The sequence below is a fragment of the Heteronotia binoei genome, chromosome 4, assembly GCF_032191835.1.
Source record: "Heteronotia binoei isolate CCM8104 ecotype False Entrance Well chromosome 4, APGP_CSIRO_Hbin_v1, whole genome shotgun sequence".
NCBI lineage: Eukaryota > Metazoa > Chordata > Lepidosauria > Squamata > Gekkonidae > Heteronotia > Heteronotia binoei.
In genome coordinates, this window is record NC_083226.1 from 20,056,302 (window position 1) to 20,073,863 (window position 17,562).

The following is a 17,562-nucleotide window of genomic DNA, read 5'->3' on the forward strand; positions in this document are numbered from 1 at the left end:
TACAGTTTGACCACCCCTGGTTACGTGCAGTTTTACCTTCTGCTAACAGGTGCCATTCCTTGGGTATCTAGCCTCCCAGAGAACTGTGCACTAAAACACAAAAGTCAAAGTTTCTACTCCATAATTAGCCAAAAGGGAAAACACTATTACGTTCCTCCCCCACAACAGACACACTGGGAGGTAGGTGGGGCCGAGAGAGCTCTGAGAAAACTGCTCCTGAGAGAAGAGCTCTGCGAGAGCTATGGCTGACTCAAGGCCATTCCAGCAGCTGCAAGTGGAGGAGTGGGGAATCAGACCCATTTCTCCCAGATAAGAGTCCGAGCACTTAACCACTATGCCAAAATGCCCATGGGTGGTGATAACAGGACACAGTGAGGGCACAAAAGCCTCTGCTGCGCGTCTCACAATAGCGCCAGGCTTCTCTTCATGGCCCTCAAAACTTTCACTGGTCTGTTTGCTGGCTTTAAAAAAAGTGACCCAGGATTTAAGAGCAGAATGTCATCCTGTTCGGCGGATGTAGGTAAAGGTATTCGTGGGCTGCGAATATGGTATGGTTCAGTGAGAGCGCAGGCCAATCCACAGGATGAGATACTGAGTGAAAATTTCGGCTGCCTGGGAGAAATGTTTGTCTGTTGTGGGGGAGGAAGGTAAAGGAGATTGTAAACTGTTCTGAGACTCCGACTGAAAGGCGGGGTATAAATCCAATCTCTTCTTCTTCTCGGTGTGCTGCTTAATACAGGACGCTTCAATGGACCAATAGGCTGGGGGATGCAGAAGAGGGTGTCCTCCACCAGGGCAAGTGGGCGAACCACAACAAAGCTCTTTGGAATCAGGGATGGTTGCTTTCATTTTATGAGCTCCCGTAGAAAATCTTCCAACCTAACCCAATCCACCAGAAGCTCAATGGAGTTATTTTTGCGAATTGCCCGGCCCTGCAAAAGGACAAAAAAAACCCCACGTGGCAAGTCACAATCCGCAGGTGGTGAGTTTGGCTTGGTGGCTTGCCCAGGCATGTGGGCTGGACCAGGGCTCTTTTTGTAGCAGGAGCTCCTTTGCATCTTAGGCCACACACCCCTGATGTAGCCAATCATCTTGGAGCTCACAGTAGGCTCTGTACTAAGAGCCCTGTAAGCTCCAGAAGGATTGGCTACATCAGGGGCTATGTGGCCTAAGATGCAAAGGAGTTCTTGCTACAACCCCCCCCCCGGGACTGATCCAGTTATATTTACTCTGCCATTCTTTTCTGCCTTCCCAGTCATATCCCCCACCCCATCACTGTCTCTCACCTGGCTGACTGGCTGGCATGACTTGGTACGTCCACCACTTTGGGCGCTGGCGAAGGACTCCGGATGGGGGGCATCGGGCTCTCTGGGGGCTCATAGTCCTCTGAAGGCTCCTGCTTGATCTGTGCAGCACTGAGAGGCAAGGGGGGCAAAGGCGGGGGTGGGGCGGGCAAGCTGGCCGGGGCCGGAGGGGCAATAGGGGCTGGTGAGGCGGCCTTGTAGCCGCCGGCTGCGGGGGAAGAAGCTAGCCTGTATCCTGGCGGAGTAGCCGCACGGAACGAAGAAGCGGAGGATGCGGGAGGAGAGCCTGGCTTGTAGGGTGCAGGGGGCTGGAAGGTGGGAGACGGCGAAGCTGTTCGCTTCCCGTAGGGGGCCACGGGAGGGGGCCCAACCGGAGGCGACACTGCCTTGTAGGGGGCTGCCGAGGAGGAGGCCATGGTGGTTATGACGGTGGAGAGGGTGACCGATGCAGAGGTGACTGGGGGCCCAGCCCCGTGTGCGGGTGAAGGGGGAGGAGGTGAAGGGAAGGCATAGGTGGCGGCGTTCTGCCCTTGGGGGTGGCTGCAGACTCCGGGGTACGTCCCCTGGGAGGAAGAGGAGGAGGAGGAGGAAGAGGAGGAAGAGGAAGAAGAGGAAGAGGAGGAGGAAGAAGATGCAGAGGGGGCCTGGCTGTATGTGGCGTGGTTGTGGGGTGGGTAGAGACGCAGCCCGTAGGCGGCATGGGAGGGGTGATGCGGGCCAGGCTCCAGTGGATGGGGGTATCCCACAGATGCCTGTGAGGGGGTGGCTGCTGCGGGAGACAGCCCCGCGCCACTGCTGTGGTTGTGATGGTGCGGCTGCTGTTGCTGGTGATGTGCAGCCTGGCCAGGGAAGGAGGACGGGGGGTGGGAGACAGTGTTCCCCAGAGGGCGGCTGTACGGTGGCGGGCCTTGACTCCACACAGGCTGCGAGGGCATGGAGGGCTGGGTGTATTTGGGTGGTTGGCTGGAAACAGAGAGGCTGCTGGGCGGGGGGAACGAATGGCCATACGAGGAGCTGTAGCTCGGCAGGGCCTGGGACGGCGGAGGGAGGGGATACTGGGAGGAAGAGTTAGGCGGGGGCGGTGGAGGGGGAGCATAGGGGTAGCGCGAAGGGGCAGGAGACTTATCCTGTCCCATGCCATGGGGCGATGGAAGGTGGCCGCTCAACGCTTGCCCCACCATCCCCGGGGAGCTGGAGGTGGCGGCCATGTTGTTCAGAGGGCGCAGGGCGGGCGGGGGCGGCAAGTTAGCTAAGACGTGAGGAAAAGCGGCAGCAGAAGAAGGAGGCGCAGAGGCGGGGTTATTTGGGGGTGTCTTCTGAGGGGGGCCACCTCCTGCCACGGAGGCGAGGGAAATAGGTGTCGTCGGGGGTGGGTTGTGCTTGGAACTGAGGGATGGCTCCCGCCCGCCTGGGGCCAGAATGCCCGCTCCTGCGCTTTGGGCTTTGGGCCCCATCTGGACCACATTAGCACTTGGATAAAGAGGAACATGGGTGCTGGAGGAGGAGGAGGAGGAGGAGGAAGAAGGAGAAGAGGAAGAGTTGGTGGAGGTAACAGCAGCGGGCGCCGCCTGGGCCTGGAAAATCCTCGAGGCCTGAGCTTCGAGTTGGGACGGATAGCCGCCCGAGGAGCCCTGAGGATGAACTTCCCCTGTTAAGCTGAAGTTTGGTTCCGGTGGACGAGCTAGGCCCTCCGTCAGGGGGGCTGGCGAGGGGCTCTGGGGAAAGAGGGGGGGGTGATGGTAAGAGCGGGATGGTCCCTGGGACAGCACAGAGGAGGAATCCGAATCGTTTTCCACGCTGCCGGGGCTGTAGACGCTGGGGGAAGTGCTCCGGTTATCCTGGTCGATGTCGCGAGGGTCGCTGCTTGTCTCGTCATTGAAGCTGTGGCCATCTAGGCTGTCGACGTCGGATGGAGACTGAGGCCGCGGCAGCTCCTGGATTGAACAGACAGGCATTGAGGGGGGAACCACTAACAGAGGCTGCTATCGGGGAAGAGTTCTAGTGCGAGGCAAAAAAAAAAAAGGAGAGTCTTTGCTTTATACCGAGTTGGACCACTGATCCATCCACACAGGCCCGGCGCTGAGGTTTTCAGTGCCCCAGGCCAAAATTTGCCCCCCCGCCCCCTCCTTTTTTTTTCCAAACTAACTTTCACACCCTCCCTCCCGTTCCCTTTGCAGCGCCCCCAGCTTATCCTTACCCCCTCCTTCCATTGCGGGCTGCAAGCCAGCACCGCACTCCCCCTCCCCACTGCCGTTGTTGCCACTGTTGCCTCCCTCCCTCCCAGCACGATTGCCTCCCCATTGCTGCCACCCTCCTCCCTTCACTCCGCTCCCCCCATCCTGCGCCTAGGCTGGTCCTTACCAGTTTCCATGAGGCTGCGCGTGGCTTTTAAGCCTTTGAAGGGCCCGCGATAGAAGCTGCAAACAGCCTCATGGAAACTGGTAAGGACCAGTGTAGGCTTGGATGGGGGGCGGAGCAGAGCCTGGCGCTGACTTCCAGTGCCAAGAAGGGAAGGTGGGCAGTGGCGGGGGGGGGGGTGCAGAGCAGAGCGGAGCCCAGTGCTGGCTTCCAGTGCTGAGAAGGGGAGGAGGGCGGCAGCGGGGGGGGGTGTTGTTCCAGGGAGGGAGGTGCCCCTATGGGAGTCGGTGCCCTAGGCCGTCGCCTAGTTCGCCAACTCCCACGCGCCAGCCCTGCATCTAGGCAGATACTGTCTAATCCAGGGGTGTCAAACATGCAGCCCAAGGGCTGGATCAGGCCCCTGGAGGGCTCCTATCAGGCCCGCGAGCATCGCACTGTTGTCTGCTTCCTTCTCCCTCTCTCGCTTTGCCAGCCTTGTCCAATCCCACAGGAGCTACAGAGCAAAGCCTCTATTTCCTCCACTGGCTGACCAGCACACAAAGCAATTTATGTACAAAAGCTGACAATGTCCAGCCATTTCATGTTTTCCTCTGGGTCTCTAACTGTCCTTGTCTGCGTCTTTTATAAAGTTTTCTCTCTCTGCTACCTGGCATTATATTTGATGGCACACATGGCTCGGCCCGGCAAGGTCTCATTTATGTCAGATCGGGTCCTCAAACAAATGAGTTTGACACCCCTGTTCTAATCTAACCAGCAGTGGCTGTTTGTTTGCTTTCCCAATACTTACTTTGAGACCTTTTTAAAATGGACGCTGAAGATGAGATCTGGGACTTTCCTGCCTGTGCAGCATACACCCTACCCCTGAGGTACGGGCTCTTCCCGGTCCTAGGAGCCCATAGGGATAACTAGAGAGGTATCAGGGGGTGTCGAGAGCGTCCCCTTGACTTGAACGAGTCCGGTACAGCCCAGAAGTGGCGTCATAACCAGCTGGCTAGCCGGATAGAGCCTTGAGGAGGTCTAGGCTGGAGGAGGTAAGGAGAAGCAGGCGCAACCACAACCGGGGCCAGCGGGTGGGGTTCTGCCGAAAGTGCCGTTGTTTCTGGGTGCTGAGGGGCAGGGGAGTTCCTTCAACCCCTCAACGTCCAGTCGGAGGCTCAGGGACAGCGTGAGCGGGGAGGGGGCACCCGCCCTCCGCCCCTGTTGGGAGCCGGCGCCCTAGGCAATTGCCTTGGTCGCCTACTCCCACGCGCTGGCCCTGACCACAACACTGCACGAGGCCAGGGCCAGCCCTGCCGTTAGGCCAACTAGGCAATTGCCTAGGGCGCCGACCTTCTGGGGGCACCAAATTGGAAGCCCCCCCTATGACTTCGTGACATTATCAGTATATTGGGGGGGGGGGTGTGCCAGAAGTTAGCCTTGCCTGAAGTGCCAGGCAGTCTAGGGCTGGCCCTGCATGAGGCACAGCGGAGTGTCATGAGCCCAGACGAGGGGGCGCTGGAAGGGTTAACAGACCTGGAAGAGTTGCCAGCCAGTTCCTCAGCCGAACAACCGGCAGCTGGCCCATCAATCACTCTCCCCGCATTCCAGGCGCCAGTGCTGGCTGATGACAATCAATCTCCTCCAAGCTCTCCCCCTCCCATCTCAAGAGTTCGAAGCAGGCTCCGGAAAGAACTTTCAGATATGGTCTATTTTCCCGCCAATGCTTCAGATCTCTCAGCCCTGAGTTCTAGCAGAGTCGCTGCCACCCAGGGAGCAGGCTGATTGAGGCTCCTATATAACTCCCACGCAGGACGTGATAACCTCAGGGAGGCAACAAGTCGATCCCCTGGTTTGCATCCACGCTCCTTCCTGATCCTGACCTGCTTTAATTCCTTGGCACCCTGACCCTTTGGTTTTTGGACACTGACTTCAGATACTGGTTTGTGATTTTGCTTTGGTGACTTGGCTCCTGCTTGATTCCCTGGACTTTGACCTTGGACTGGCTTTGGACTCCTGCCTGCCTGCACCCTGAGAACGTGACACAGAGGGAGCCTACCTGCCAAGAACCTACCTCTGTTTTAGTTTTCTTTGGGGCATTGGCATCTTCTCCTTCGCTCTCTGAAATTTCCTCCGGCCGGCCCTGCTTGTTTCCTTTGGGGGCCATGGATTCCTCCACGCGGCCCTTCTGCAAAAGACAAAGGGGTCACACTTCGAATTGCTCGTATTCCTCCTCCATTTTCCACTTCTTACTAGCTTGCAGGGGTTGTGATGTAACACAACACGCCAGTCAGACTAAGCCTGAAGCAAAACTGCTCCCGAGTTTTGGAAAACACGCTTTTGGGAGAGCCAAAAATCCTTCCCCTTGCAATTATTCACTTAATCGTTTGCACTGGTTCCCATGCTCAGCTGTCCTCACTTGCCCGTAAGGCCGCCAAACAGACAAATCTGATTGGCTGTGTAGCACCATGATGTCATCGTGTTCACCATATGATCTATTGACTGAGTAGGATCTCTCAGGAAACAAAAGCAGGCAGGAAGGAACAGCAGCAGACCGGGGTGGGGTGGGGATGTTGCTGAAGAGGAGCAGAAAAATGTTAACGTTCACATCATCTAAATCAGGTGTGTCAAACATGTGGCCTGAGGGCCGGATCATGCCCCTGGAGGGCTCCTATCAGGCCCACAAGCAACTCATTGTCATCTGCTTCCTTCTGCATCACAGCTTGCTTTGTCAGGCTTGCTCAATCACACAGGAGCTACAAAGCAAAGCCTCTATTTTCTCCACTGGCTGACTAGCACATGAAGCAACTTATGTACAAAAGCTCGCGGTGCCCAGCCATTTCATGTTTTCCCCTGGGTCTTAGGCTCAAAGCACTGACCGTGAGATTACTGTAATGAATGTCAATAAATCTAAATCAGGTTTCCAACTTACAGACACACACCTGAACAGCATACTCAAGATTGCTACAGCACAGATAATGTCTCCAGATTTTAATGCAATAATTCAGAGCAAGAGGCGTCAGCTGTCAGAAACTATTAAATAAACAAAATATTGCAAGAGTCTTTTAAGCATATTTTAAGGTTTTTTTAAAAAAAAAAATCTTTGTGTTTGTCTGAGTCCTTTATGAAGCTTATATCTCCGCTACCTGGCATTACATTTTATGACACACACAGCCTGGCTGGGTGTCTCATTTATGTCAGATCCGTCCATCGTAACAACTGAGTTCAACATCCTTGATCTAAATGTTTTTCAGGGGGAAAAAAATCCTATCCCACTGAAATGGCTGTTTCTACTTGAAGAAAGGAACTGAAAAATATTCAATGCAGTTCTTAGCGTGTGTCGTCTTGTGTGCTGCGCATGATCATATCTGACGTTAAGCAGAAGTCCACATCGTAAAAAACAAGAATACAACTCGGATAGAATGCTGGCCAAAAGGTGAGATATTGACCTACCTTGGTGGTTTGTCGGGATTTCTCTGCTTTGCCATCACTGCTGGAGGTGCTGACGCCACCCGGAGAGGCCCGGCCCCTTGTCCTGAGCTCCTCTCGGGGCCCCGGAGTCTCCTTCTTCCGACCACTCCGCATTGACATCTGGTTGGAGGAACAAGCACACAGGCAATGACTCCACTTGCTCTAGAAACTCTCTGCCATCACCTGGATAGCCCGGGCTAGCCTGATATCAGATCTCGGAACCTAAGCAGGGTCAGCCCTGGTCAGTACTTGGGACACCTCCAAAGAATATCAGGGGTGTGCCGCAGAGGCAGCCAATGACAACCCACCTCTGAACATCCCTTGCCTTGAAAAACCTACAAGGTCACCACGAATGCTCCTGTATAAATCGATGGTGCGGCCTTGGGTCAGCCACAGCTCTCATAGGAGTTGTCCTCGAAAGGGCAGCTGCTGTAAGAGCTCTCAGCCCTACCCACCTCACAGGGTGTCTGTTGTGGGGGAGGAAGGTAAAGGAGATTGTGAGCCACTCTGAGATTCAGAGTATAGGGTGGGATATAAATCCAATATCTTCTTCATTTGGAATACTGTGTACAATTCTGGTCACCGCACCTCAAAAAAGGTATTATAGCAATGGAAAAGTGCAGAAAAGGCCAACTAGAATTATTAAAGGGTTGGAACACTTTCCCTATGAAGAAAGGTTAAAACGCTTGGGGCTCTTTAGCTTGGAGAAATGATGACTGAGGGGTGACCTGATAGAAGTTTACAAGATTATGCATGGGATAGAGAAGGTAGAGAAAGAAGTACTTTTCTCACTTTCTCACAATACGAGAACTCATGGGCACTCGTGAAATTGCTGAGCAGTCAGGTTAGAATGGATAAAATAAAGTATTTATTCACCCAAAGAGTGATTAACACATGGAATTCACTGCCACAGGAGGTGGTGGCGGCTGCAAGCATAGACAGCTTCAAGAGGGGTCTGGATAAACATATGGAGCAGAGGTCCATCAGTGGTTATTAGCCACAGCGTATTGTTGGAACTCTCTGTCTGGGGCAGTGATGCTCTGTATTCTTGGTGCTTGGGGAGGGGAGCACAGTTTTGGACTGCTAGGACCGTTGGCCTGATCCAACATGGCTTCTCTTATGTTCTAATGTTCTTATGAATCAGTTGTGACTTGAGGGCATTTTCCATTCCACCATTTTCCCTCCCCAAGATATGGTGGTATCATGCAATGGAACTGAGTAACAAACTTGATTTGGAAGAATTAGCTATGTTATTCTGTTGCTGCAAAACAGCAGAGTCCAGTAGAACCTTTAAGACTAACAAATTTTGTTGTAGCCAGGGTTTTTTTGTAGTAGGAACTCCTTTGCATATTAGAGCACACCTCCCTGCTTTAGCCGATCCTCCTGGTGCTTACAGTAGGCCCTGTGCTAAGAGCCCTGTAAGCTGTTAGAGGACTGGCTACATCACAGAGGTGTGGTCTAAAATGCTAAGACGTTCCTGCTACAAAAAAAGCCCTGGTTGTAGCATAAGCTTTTGAGAAACACAGCTCTCTTTGTCAGTTGCAGGCTTGATTTGAGGAGACCCGTTCTCAGAGTCCTGCTCAGCCTCGAATTCATTTGAAGTTGGGTCACATTTGGTTCAACTTACTTCCCAGCATTGCTGAGAGGATCTTATGGATAGTTCCCCATTCAGGATTCCCTGAACTTCTTGGAGGAAGAGTGGGAGACAAAGGCGGGGCTGTGGCTTGCTGGCAGAGCACTTACCTCACACACCGAAGATGATATTGGATTTATATCCTGCCCTATACTCTGAATCTCAAGTCTCAGAACGGTCACCATCTCCTTTACCTTCACAGTCACCCTGTGAGGCGGGTGGGGCTGAGAGAGCTCCCACAGCAGCTGCCATTTCAAGGACAACTCCTACAAGAGTTATGACTGACCCAAGGCCATTCCAGGAGCTGCAAGTGGAGGAGTGAGGAATCAAACCCGGTTCTCCCAGATAGGAGTCCGCGCACTTAACCGCTGCTCCAAACTGCCTCTCAGGTTCAGGTTCAGTCCTGGTAAACCCATTAAAAGAGCTCAGAAAACAGGCACTGGGAAAGGCTCTCCTCTACTAAAGACCCTGGATAGTCTGCCTCAGGGTAAGGATGAGTCCAGTAGCACCTTAAAGACTTGTGGTAGGGCACGACTTTTCATCAGTCAATACATTTCTTCAGGTACAGCTAGAATGTGAATCCATCTGTCCAGGAGAGCCAGTTTGGTGTAGTGGTTAAGTGTGCGGACTCTTATCTGGGAGAACCAGGTTTGATTCCCCACTCCTCCATTTGCACCTGCTAGCATGGCCTTGGGTCAGCCATCGCTCTGGCAGAGGTTGTCCCTGAAAGGGCAGCTGCTGTGAGAGCCCTCTCCAGCCCCACCCACCTCACAGGGTGTCTGTTATGGGGGTAGAAGGTAAAGGAGATTGTGAGCCGCTCTGAGACTCTTCGGAGTGGAGGGCGGGATATAAATCCAATATCTTCATCTACCTCACAGGGTGTCTGTTGTGGGGGAGGAAGGGAAAGGAGATTGTGAGCCACTCTGAGACTCTTCGGAGTGGAGGGCGGGATATAAATCCAATATCTTCATCTACCTCACAGGGTGTCTGTTGTGGGGGAGGAAGGGAAAGGAGATTGTGAGCCGCTCTGAGACTCTTCAGAGTGGAGGGCAGGATATAAATCCAATATCTTCTTCTTCTTCTATATATTGGAAAGTGGAGTGATTTCAGATGTCAAATTATCAGTTGCAACTCAGCAGTCTCACTGATAACAATGCTCAAGGCAATGTATCCATCTGGACTGAATCGAGACCTAGGTTTTCTGTCTCATTACCAATGCTGATTTCTCCAAGGCTACTGCCTCACGCTATCACACCTAACCCAATCACACCTGCTATTGTCATTAGCCTGCTAATGGCATTTGGCATCTGAAATTACTCCACTTTTCAATATATAGGACAGATGGACTCACATTCTAGCTGTATCTGAAGAAATGAGAAGTGACTCACAAAAGCTCATACCCTGCCACAAATTTGTTAGCCTTTAAGGTGCTACTGGACCCTTATTCTTAATGGACTCTTACACTTTTCTACTTCTACAGACAGACTAACATGGCTACCCATCTGGATCTAACAGGATAAGGAAACCTCATATAATGATTGTTCCTGCCACTGAACATGTGTAAAAAAGAGAAGAGACTGGATTCATACCCCGCCCTTCACTAGCCAAAGGAGTCTCAGAGTGGCTTACAAATCTCCTTTCCCTTCCCCTCCCCACAAGAAGAAGATTGTAGATTTATACCTCACCCTTCTCTCTGAATTAGAGTCTCATAGCGGCTTACAATCTCCTTTATCTTCTTTCCCCACAACAGACACTCTGTGAGGTAGGTGGAGCTGAGAGAGCTCTTACAAAAGCTGCCCTTCCAAGGACAACTCTGTGAGAGCTATGGCTGACCCAAGGCTGGAACTGCTCTTGAGCAGAACAGTCTTGAGAGAACTTGTGGCTGACCCAAGGTCACATCAGCAGGTGTATGTGGAGGAGTGAGAAATCAAACCTGGTTCTCCCAGGTAAGAGTCCATGCACTTAACCACTCACCAAACTGTCTTACAAGCTTAGGTGCAGATTGTGGGGAATATTACCTCAGCCCTCTGCCATTTTCCCTTCTGCCCAGCCCTTTCCAGTCACTTACAGAGTCTTTATTCTGTCGAGTCTTCATTCTTTTGGGTGTAGGATCCCCATTCTCCTTTGTCCGGGTGGATGAAAACATTAACTTGTATGCCTTCCCTCTTGTTCTGTGGAAGACCTGAATTTTGAACGCCTTGAGGAATCACACAAACACTGTTCTTCGGGGAAGGGACAGCAGGAGGCGGGAAGGACTTCGTCCGGCTATTTTATGGATCCCTGGAGAATTCTAAAACAGAAAGTTGGGATAGTGAGGAAAAAATAAAGAGGGCCAAGACAAGAGCATTTATGTGAGGATTTCAGCCCCACTTACAACTCTGTGAATATATTTAAAAACCCAACAAATCACAATAATAGTAAAGCCAGTCTGTTTATTTATTACCTTCTTCTCCAAAGCCCTAGGTAGTTTACAGAACTGAGAAAAATGAAAATAAGAAAACATAAAATCAATTAATGGCATAAAATGCAGCCACTTCCTATGTCACAGATCTTTTTTTTTTTTTTTTTTTTTTACTGTTGCTGTATTGCTGTCTGGGTGTTTATAACTCTGGCACCCCAGGTTTCACTAATAGTGATATACAATCCCCTTGGTTATGCTTCTGTGGAAAGAGTATACGGGAAAAAGGGATTGCTTTTTAAAAGATATGCCTTATATACAATCATGATACTCATCTCTTTATAGCAGGGGTGAGGAACCTTTTTTCTTCCAAGGGCCATATGGATATTTATAACATCATTTGCGGGCCATACAAAATTATCAACTTAAAAAAACAGTGCTCCGCCAAGGGAGAATGATTCAGGCCAGCAAAATTAATGCAAATAATTGTTTTTCTGTTTGAAGTCACGTGGGGAGGGCCTAATCTGGCGCGCGCACACACCCGGCCCACCGCCCTAGGCAAATGCATAGATCCCGGCCTTTTTGTAGAAAAGGCCCAGCAGGAACTCAGTAGCATATAAGACCACATCTCCTAATATTAGCATATTAGGTCACACACACATGATCATATTAGGCCTCACCATCTGGGCTAATCAAGTGCAAACTGAACTGTGACAGTAACTTTTCCAGGCCCTGCAGCAATTCTGGCCAGCCAGCCAGCCAGGCCCCAGGGAGGCTGCCGCACAGTATATCTGGGCCCTGTGATCTCTGCCTGGCCCTGGGGATGCTGCTGCACAGTGTGGCTGGGCCCCATGATCCTTGCAGGCCAGCCAGGCCCCAGAGAGGCTGCCACATGGCTCTGTTCGGTTCAGCAATCCCTGAGGGCCACACCAAGTGACCTCGAGGGCCACATACAGCCCTCGGGATAGAGGTTCCCCACTCCTGCTTTATAGGAAAGGAAAGGAAAAGAAAAGGTCCCCTGTGCAAGCACCAGTCATTTCCGACTCTGAGGTGACATTGCTTTTACGACGTTTTCACGGGAGACTTTTTACAGGGTGGTTTGCCATTGCCTTCCCCTGTCATCTACACTTTCCCCCCAGCAAGCTGGGGGCTCATTTTACCAACCTCGGAAGGATGGAAGGCTGAGTCGACCTCGAGCCGGCTACCTGAAAACCCAGCTTCCACTGGGGATTGAACACGGGTCGTGAGCAGAGCTTAGGACTGCAGTACTGCAGCTTTAACACTGTGCCACGGGGCTCTATATCATCTCTTTATAAGCTTCTTATAAATCATGAATCCATCACTGAACTTGAAGGGGTCAATCCTGATGCAGATAAGTCATCAAATCATGTTAGAGAGGAGAAGGAGGAGGAGGAAAAGAAGAAGAGGAGGGGGAGACTTGGTTTTATACCTTGCTTTTCTCTACCTTCAGAAGCCTCAAAGTGGCTTACAATCACCTTCCCTTCCTCTCCCCACAACAGGCATCTTGTGAGGCAAGTGGGGCTGAAAGAGCTCTGAAAGAACTGTGACTGACCCAAGGTCACTGCAGCTGGCTGCATGTGGAGGCAGAATGGGAAATCAAACCAGGTACTCCGGATTAGAGTGTGCCACTCTAAACCACTACACCATACCCAGTTAGCTGGACTAAGGTCTGGTAGAACCAGGTTCGAATTCCCACACTCTGCCGTGGAAGTCTGCTGGGCCCGTTACGCCTTCTCAACTCCACCCACCTCCCAGGGTTGTCATGAGGATAAAATGAAGGGGAACAGTGTCAGCCGATATGGCTCCCCCGCTGGGGAGAAAAGCCGGGTATAAAAGAAGTAAACAAATGAAATAAATGTCGACAAAGGCTAAAACATTTTAGACTCCCTGACATGTAAAACTACGCAACAGAGAAAGAACATAATAATATGAGAGAAGCCATGCTGGATCAGGCCAATGGCCCATTCAGTCCAACACTCTGTGTCACACAGTGGCCAAAAAAACCAGGTGCCATCAGGCGGTCCATCAGTGGGGCCAAGACACTAGAAGTCTTCACCCTGTTTCTCCTCCCAAGCACCAAGAATACAGAGCATCACTGCCCCAGACAGAGTGAAACAATGCTACCATGTGCAAAAGATCAGAACACTTGTTGCTCTGTGGCAACTGGAAGACATCTTTCTTGTCAAAACAATTTTATTGGTAATATATGGTAACAAAATTATTTCTTAAATCTTAACAACTTCTTTTATCTACCCCATATATTACTTTTTACCCCCCCCTCCCCCCGTTACTTGACCTCTGCCGGTGATATTTCCTTATAATGCTAATATTTAAAGGTACCCTTAACTATTAAAACAAAAACTTATATTCTTCTTCTTCTAAAACTTAATCATTATCAAAAATTATCCAATGTCCTTTTACTTTCCACTCTTTTTCTACATATCTTCTAAACTTTTTCCATTCCGTCTTAAAAACTTCTAAATCATAGTCTCTTAATGTTCTTGTTAATTTGTCCATTTCACTCCATGTCATAACTTTTATAATCCAATCCCATTTCTCTGGTATTTTTTCTTGCTTCCACAACTGCCCATATAGTGTCCTAGCTGCTGAAAGCAAGTACCAAATTACAGTTCTATCTTCTTCTGGAAATTTTTCCATTTGTAATCCCAACAGAAAAGTCTCTGCACTTTTCTTAAATTCATATCCAAGGATCTTAGTAATTTCTTGCTGAATCATCTGCCAATACTTTTTCGCCCTTTCACAAGTCCACCACATATGGTAGAAAGAACCTTCATGTTTTTTTACATTTCCAACATCTATCTGACATCTTGTTATTCATCTTTGCCAATTTTTTAGGAGTCATGTACCATCTGTACATCATTTTAAAACAGTTCTCTTTAATACTATGACACGTCGAAAGCTTCATAGAATTTTTCCACAAGTGTTCCCAAGTTTCCATCTGTATTTCTTTATTTACATTAATTGCCCACAATCATTTGAGATTTCACTACTTCATCTTGCGTAGACCATTTTAACAGTAATTTATATATTTTTGAAATTAATTTTTCATTATCTCCAAGCAGAACTATTTCCATTTCCGTTTGTTCTTTTCTTATCCCTTCAGTTTTAATATCATTATCCACCAAGTTCTTAATTTGTTGCATTTGGAACCAATCATATTTATTGTTCAACTCTTCAGCAATTTTCAATTCTACTTTGCCACTTTGTATTTTTAATAATTTATTATGACAACCACTTTTCTTCACCTATTTCAGCCGTTATTTTAATTACTTCCGCTGGCACTATCCATAACAGTTTCCTCTCATCCCTATATTTCTTGTACTTCATCCATGTATTTAACAAGTTATTTCTTATTAATGGTGAGAGAAGAAACCGTCCATCTTCTTTTTTCCATAATACAAATACGCGTGCCAGCCAAATTTGTTTCCGTGACCTTCCAACACTAAGAGTTTTTTGTTTAACAGCGTTATCCATTCTTTTATCCACACCAAACAAACTGCTTCTTGATATAATTTTAAATTCGGCAGTTGAAATCCACCTCTCTCTTTTGCATCTGTCAAAACTTTCATTTTAATCCTTGGTTTCTTCCCAGCCCACACAAATTCTGAAATTTTCCTTCGCTATTTGTCAAATTGTTTACTTTCTTTCACAATGGGAATAGTTTGAAACAAATACATTATTCTTGGTAGAATATTCATTTTAATTGCAGCAATTCTACCCAGCAATGACAAATTAAGTTTGTTCCATTTTAACATATCTTCATCCATTTTACACCATAGCTTCTCATAATTATTTTTAAATAAATCAATATTCTTCATTGTTATCTCCACAACCAAATATTTTACTTTGGCGGTAACTTCACAGCCCGGTTAGTCTCTGTAATTCTTGTTGCTTATTTAATTGCACATTTTTCCATAAAAATTTTGATTTTTCTTTATTAATACAAAGTCCCACCAACTCCCCATATTCTTGTATTTTAGCTAACAACAAAGGTGTAACTTGTATGGGGTTTTCATTTATAAACGTTATGTCATCTGCAAATGCTCTAGATTTGTAAGTAAATCCTTTTATTTTTAATCCTTCTATTTCTTTGTCTTCTTGAATCTGCATCAGTAATATTTCAAGAGTCACTATAAACAACAGTGGGGAAAGCGGACAACCTTGTCTTGTGCCTTTGCCAATTATCATATCTTCTGTAAGGTCTGCATTTATACATAGCCTTGCACGTTGTTCAGTATCCAACTGGAAGACATCTTTCCAGGATGAATTTCACAGATCACCGGTTACAACTTGGGCAACGCTGAATCCAAAACAACGCTATTGCATGTGTTGTGCAGATGATGGGAAGCGCTGCCAGATATGGTTGAGGGCCAACATCAGGCATGCTAGAGAAACAGCGACCTCCCCTATTAGGGGATACCCTGACATGGTTTAAATTGGTCCCAGACAATGTTCCCTCTAAGCTGCTGAGTCTTGTGAGCAAAAATTCTTTGTGAGCTACTGGCATTAAAGTTGTGAGCTCCTGCATAAATTATTGTGCCCTGGGGCCATTTTTCCTGAGCGAAGACAAACATTTGTGAGCTGGAGCCTAAAAATCTATGAGCTAGCTCACATTAACTCAGTTCAGAGGGAACACTGGTCCCAGACCATGTGGACACGGTGTCCGCACCCAGCTTCGGCACCGGTAAGGTCTGAATCTGGCTGGAGGATCCAGGGCCGGACTTCATGATCGGAGGAGCTCAGCTGTGTAAACAGGGACTCTCCTCCAGCTTCCTGTCTCTGCAACGCCTCGAAGGTTCCAAAGTTTCACAGCACAGATGTCTCTCCCTGCAAAATTCCTTGTTGTGTTACCACTTTCCTCCCTCAACAAACACCCAGTGTTGGCTGTGGCTCCCATTCCCACAGCTTTCAAATGTTAGGCTGCTTCCTCGGTGCTTCTCCAAGTTTGTGTTTGGAAATGGATAATCGACTGAAGATGCTTCACAGTTACTCTCATGCGCATAGAAAGGACACCTCTTGTATTTAATCCTGCTATATCTCCCTGTGCTTGGAGTTCCTATCTTGTTGGTGCCCCTCTTAGTCCAGGAGTGGCCCAACTGTGGCTTGGGAGCCACATGTGGTTCTTTTGCACTTATGGTGTGGCTCCTGAAGCCCCGACTACCCCGTTGGCCAACTTGGAGAAGGTATTTCTCTCTTTAAATCACTTCTCCAAGCCATGCAAGGTGGCAGCTTGGAAAATGCATTTAAAGTTAAAGTTGCTTTCTTTCCACCTCTCCCTCCCCCCATTTGTGGAGGGAAAGCCTTTCTCCGCATGTTCCCCAGAGAGCACTGCATTCAGGGACACAACATCTATTGTCTATCCCTGGACCAAGGGAGGTCAGGCTGTGTTCCACACAGGCCAGGGCCTTCTCAGTGGCAGCACCAAAAATGTGGAATGCCCTCCCAGAAGCCATATGGGTCCTGCGGGATCTCTCCCAATTCCTCAGGGCCTGCAAAACTGAACTATTTCGACAGGCCTTTAACACCTAAACCAGGAGAGGACTGCCACCCTACACTGCTGAGGAATTACGATCATTATGGGATCACTGCCAGAAGAGACTAGATCCCACCTATATTGTACTTGAACAGCACCATAAAATGTTTTAATTGTATTTAATTGTTTTTAAACTGTAATTATAGATGTTTGAACTGAACTGATTGTTAGCTGCCCTGCGTCCGCTTGTGGAGAGGGCAGGATAGAAGTCTAAATAAATAAATACATTTTCCTTCCTTCCCTCAAACATCTGACATTTATTTTATGTGGCTCTTACATTAAGCAAGTTTGGCCATCCCTACTTTAGTGCATGAAACATCGGGGAAGCCCTGGTGGTCTATTACAGCCAAAGCAAACAGCTTTCTAGTGACACTTAAAGATGGGCAACATTTTAGTCCTGCATAAACTTGCATGCCCGCTGTGGTAGATGCAGTGACAGTGTTGGACTAGGACCTGGAAGGCTCTAGGTTCGAGTGCCTGTCCCGCCATGGAAGTCTGCTCGGTATCCTTAGGCCAGTCTCAGTCTAACCAACCTCTCAGGGTTGTTGTGAGGATAAAACAGAGGAATGTTCTAAGCTGCTTTAGGTCCTCATTGGTGAGCAAAGCATGATGTACATGAGGTCAATGAATAAATGCAAAGTCTCCTCAACAGGCAGACCTTTTATATAGTAAGTATGGGGTGAAAGACAGTGGAATCAAGGGGTCATGAAATAATGGAAGTGCAGGGTGAAATGCAATAACGTAAAATTCAAACCCAATCACAAAACATTTAGGCCATTCATTAGTTCTCCAAAGCTTGTTATAAACCAGAGGTGGCCAAACTGTGGCTCCTTCACACACATGAAGC

General features: G+C 48.8%; 2 protein-coding genes across 2 annotated transcripts in view; one reads left to right on the forward strand and one right to left on the reverse strand.

The window, feature by feature from the left end:
• LOC132570344 (solute carrier family 25 member 36-A-like) overlaps nucleotides 1–17,562 on the forward strand; it is a 441,151-nt gene that overhangs the window by 389,018 nt on the left and 34,571 nt on the right. The window lies entirely within an intron of this gene.
• ATN1 (atrophin 1) overlaps nucleotides 1–17,562 on the reverse strand; it is a 42,824-nt gene that overhangs the window by 13,968 nt on the left and 11,294 nt on the right. Inside the window, exons 2-5 of the mRNA XM_060236880.1 lie at nucleotides 10,811–11,032; nucleotides 7,092–7,229; nucleotides 5,713–5,826; nucleotides 1,287–3,238 (exon numbers count right to left, since the gene is read on the reverse strand). Of these exons, the coding sequence (XP_060092863.1) occupies nucleotides 1,287–3,238; nucleotides 5,713–5,826; nucleotides 7,092–7,229; nucleotides 10,811–10,888 (2,282 nt within the window). The 5' untranslated portion in view covers nucleotides 10,889–11,032. The remainder of the gene's footprint in view (nucleotides 1–1,286; nucleotides 3,239–5,712; nucleotides 5,827–7,091; nucleotides 7,230–10,810; nucleotides 11,033–17,562) is intronic.